The following is a 2,299-nucleotide window of genomic DNA, read 5'->3' as shown; positions in this document are numbered from 1 at the left end:
TCTATGTAGTTTCCTTTTCCTCGAGGGTTAAAAGCATAGTAATAAACGAGCCAGCAGTTTTAAAAACCTGTTAGTTAGTTAAATAAAATTAGAATACAATAACATTTGTGGTAAATTTTGACTACTTACCCATAAAAATAAACTCAAGTCGGCCTCAAAAAATACACCAGACAAAATACATGGTTTTTGGGCTCTCATCATAGGCAAAAGTAATAATTTCTTAGATTGTATGCTCAAGTCATGCCATTTGAAATAGTCATAGATGCCAACTGCGACCAAAGCGCTCTAAAAATATAATTACATATATTAAATAGTATTTAATTTTTATCTATAAAATTCTACCTCATCCTTAATCCTTTGTCCACCATAACAGTACAATATCAGCTGCATGGCTACCGATATCAGAAAGAAGAAATGAAACAATTGTGCCGACATTTCACGACCTCTGGCAAATTGATAGGCCAGAAAAGCAATTTGTATGAAACTAATGGTGAATTTTATGAATACAATAATCATGTAGACCTCATTGAAATTTTGAGCCAACTCAATGACACGACGATGATGTTTTATACGATGTATTATAAGCTTACGAAATTCCTCTTCGTCGCCTTGATGACGAACCGTATTGGCATCCGATTTGAAGTGTAAATTGAGAATACGAAATTGTGCTACTACGTTGTGCATAAACCAAGAGAAAAGCGAATCGATTGCGAGATTTCCATTGATGACGAAAGAAATACCGACTAGATCCCAGATGTATGCAATGGCGTAGCCTATATGTGTTGTAGTATCGAAAAAGTAACTGTAAATTAAAACAAAGGATTAGAGAATATACACAAAAAACTGTAATTAAAATTCTTAACATTTTCAAATATAAATTCTCAGAAATTAGAATTCAATGAAAACTTGTCAATAAATTATTACTTACGTTGCTTTTAGGGGTGGTTCTAAATTCGTTCGAAAACCTTGTCCCTTTAGATGATAGAAAAATGATATGACAAGTGGGGAAACCAAAGCCAAAACACCAGTTGTAAAAACACAAATATAATAAATCCTGGAAAATTTTGTGTCTATACGATTTTCCTCAGACAGAATTTTCAGTTCTTCATCGGTGGCTGAGTAGTAATAAAATTAGCAAATTAAATTATCTCAAACAATAGTTGATTTTAAATTAAAGTTTTAAATGATAAAGGACTTGCTTTATCAATTGCACTATGCTTCTGATAGCAATTCTATTTTATTGTTGAATTTTTTTTTTATGGAAATTTTGTTTTAAAAATCTTTGATAAATTTAAAAATTGATTTATGATCGCAAAAACATATTTTATTACGAAAGAACAAAACAAAGACTAAAACCTTGTTAAAACCGAAAAATATACTCTTACAAACCTTTTGAATTCCACAGCCATATTTTACGCACCAATTCCACAATTTTATCCTTATTCCACATAAAGTACATCAACTTCATAATGGATAATGCTGCTTGCCAAATGGGCGACAAAGCATCCGTCACCAGATCCAAATCTTTTATATACTGACTAGCATAGATGACTATGGGAAAACAAAGAGCCAGCAGTGACATCATTGGTATCCAAGCCAAATAATAATTAACAGTAGTTCTTTCCAAAGAGGTGGGATCGATACCAACCGTTGCGAAACTAAACCATTGTACCAGAAAGTAACCCTTTATTCCATTCTGTTGTGGTAGTGCATCTGGAGCTGGAGCTGGCCTAAACATTGTAATATTTTAAGTAAGAGTGATAGAACTATAACGGCAAAAGATTAATAACGTAATGACTCTATTATGGTCATGTTTAAAAATATTTTAACCCTTTCGATTGTCTCCATTTAAAATGACATATTTTATTGATATTATTGACGTTGTGTGTTAAATTGTTGGTACCACCTATTAAACAAATATTACAAATGTACCATAATTAATTTAAATTATATGTTTTACATTTATTGGTAACAATTATGTTTAATAAATGGATATGTATGTATATTCAATTTACCAACAGTTGTTACAATAAGTCCCAAAATTTAAACAATTTGTATCACTCGCATTAATAAAATAGTTAAAATTTTTGTTGATTTGTTTGTTGGTTTTTTTTCATGCAAGACATTCTATTGTAATTTGATGGGAACGCCTTCGTATTTTGAAATAAATATTAATACTCAGTTTGTTTGGCCAAAATTTAGAGACTAACAAAAAGTCCTTTTCATAGATAATAGGCCGCTTTTATAAAATGTCAATGTCGATTTTCAAATATGTGGAGCCGCAGAACAAAAGGTACTT

The 2,299-nt window shown here is 31.0% G+C and overlaps 1 protein-coding gene across 1 annotated transcript; it reads right to left on the bottom strand.

Annotated features, from left to right (window-relative positions):
* Window position 1: 1 nt before the first annotated feature.
* Window positions 2-1,738, bottom strand: LOC135961181 (odorant receptor 45a-like). The gene is made up of 5 exons (XM_065512676.1): window positions 1,390-1,738; window positions 929-1,115; window positions 343-802; window positions 130-285; window positions 2-67 (listed from the first exon to the last, which is right to left on the bottom strand). The coding sequence occupies exons 1-5, from the start codon at window positions 1,736-1,738 to the stop codon at window positions 2-4; spliced, it is 1,218 nt and encodes a 405-aa protein (XP_065368748.1).
* Between the last annotated feature and the right edge of the window lie 561 nt (window positions 1,739-2,299).

Source organism: Calliphora vicina, chromosome 5, assembly GCF_958450345.1.
Source record: "Calliphora vicina chromosome 5, idCalVici1.1, whole genome shotgun sequence".
Taxonomy (NCBI): Eukaryota; Metazoa; Arthropoda; class Insecta; order Diptera; family Calliphoridae; genus Calliphora; species Calliphora vicina.
Note: the sequence above shows the minus strand (reverse complement) of the source record. Positions and strands in the feature narration are given on the sequence as shown.

Excerpts from the sequence above, each read along its gene's own strand:
- LOC135961181 (XM_065512676.1), bottom strand. The coding sequence starts at position 1,738 with ATGTTTAGGCCAGCTCCAGCTCCAGATGCACTACCACAACAGAATGGA. Across the intron at positions 803-928 it reads GAACCACCCCTAAAAGCAAC|TTACTTTTTCGATACTACAA; the intron begins GTAAGTAATAAT and ends TTTAATTTACAG. Across the intron at positions 286-342 it reads GACAAAGGATTAAGGATGAG|AGCGCTTTGGTCGCAGTTGG; the intron begins GTAGAATTTTAT and ends TTATATTTTTAG.